At 59.8% G+C, this 1,318-nt stretch overlaps 1 protein-coding gene across 1 annotated transcript in view; it reads right to left on the bottom strand.

The window, feature by feature from the left end:
- Positions 1–1,318, bottom strand: part of SLC16A8 (solute carrier family 16 (monocarboxylate transporter), member 8) — a 6,731-nt gene that overhangs the window by 2,272 nt on the left and 3,141 nt on the right. Inside the window, exon 5 of the mRNA XM_011979128.1 lies at positions 1,063–1,317. Within this exon, the coding sequence (XP_011834518.1) occupies positions 1,063–1,317 (255 nt within the window). The remainder of the gene's footprint in view (positions 1–1,062; position 1,318) is intronic.

Genomic DNA, 1,318 nt, shown 5'->3' with positions numbered 1-1,318 from the left:
ACACACCTCCTCTGCCCCTCAGATCCACCCAGATTCACACAAGAAATGGAAGACAGTTCCTTGAGCCCTGAACAGGCTGATTCTGTGGGCTGCCCACACACTGGCTTAGGGGCTTTGGCCGTCTCACTGGGTCAGGTGGGATGACAGAGCTCAGTGAGGGCACTCGGTTAGCCCAGCCCTGAAGGAAGGACGGGCAGCTCACCCCATCTCAGTGCAGCCTGTGCCCCCTGCAAAGTGTCCTCCACCATTACTGCACCATCCCACAGCCCTCTGGCCTCTGGGACTCAAAGGCAGTCTCCCTGCTGTTTCAAGGTAACTTGACAGCCCGGGAAGACCCTCATGTTCCCCACTTCCACCTTTCCAGTTTTGGTTCCTGCCTTGCTTGCATAAGGATGCTGTTCCCCCTAACAAACCCTGCCCATCCATGCTGTGCCTTCACCTGGGGGATCTTCCTTCCAGGAAGCCTTTCCTGACCACCCTCATGACGATGACTTCCTAAGGGTGACGGTGACAAGTGCCAGCAGGCCATCTGCACGGTCAAAGACACCAGTGCTTCTCCTTCTCCCCATCTGCCCGCTGAGCACCCCCACTCTGTTTCTGGTCCCAACACCAGTTTCCCAAAGATACTGTCCCCATTCCAGTCACCATTCTAGATGCACCATTCTAAAGGCGTGGCCATTTAGCATTAGGTACACTGAAGCTCTCATTCTGGGGCTGCAACTTGCGCTAAGCCTCTGTGCCTCAGTTTCCTCATCTGCAAAATGAGAATAAGCACTTGCGCTTCAGATGGCCTTGTGCCAACTACTTGGGATGGCAGACCTGGCCAGCTATCAGTGTTGCTTTATTTCCCGCACCTTCCTCGGCTTTTCTGTCCTCACCCAGAGCGGGTGGTCCGGCTTGGAGGAGGGACTAACTGGCCATGAAGGGGAGTCCACCCACCCTGCTGCCCATTCCCCTCATCCCTGGAAGTTCCATCTGAGACGGGGCGGGGGGTGGGGGGAGAGAGCTTCCCTCGGTCTAAGGGGCACTAGGCTCGCCACCCCCTCTTCCCTCGGGGCGCACCGGCAGAGGGCGGTCCGATGAGCACGGCCACGGCCTCCAAGAGCAACACCAGGCCCAGCGCACTGGGGAAGCGGGGCGCGCCCACAGCCGCCATGAGCACCTCGAACTGCAGCGCCCCCACCATGCCGTAGGAGAGGCCGAAGGCGATGCAGAAGGCCACGAGGGCGCCGTAGGAGCGCGCGCGTGCGCTGCTCAGGTCCGTGAGCCCATTGGCCAGCAGGGCCAGGCTGAAGAGATACGGGACGTGCGGTCGCAG

The sequence above is a fragment of the Mandrillus leucophaeus genome, unplaced genomic scaffold, assembly GCF_000951045.1.
Source record: "Mandrillus leucophaeus isolate KB7577 unplaced genomic scaffold, Mleu.le_1.0 Scaffold2, whole genome shotgun sequence".
NCBI lineage: Eukaryota > Metazoa > Chordata > Mammalia > Primates > Cercopithecidae > Mandrillus > Mandrillus leucophaeus.
Note: the sequence above shows the minus strand (reverse complement) of the source record. Positions and strands in the feature narration are given on the sequence as shown.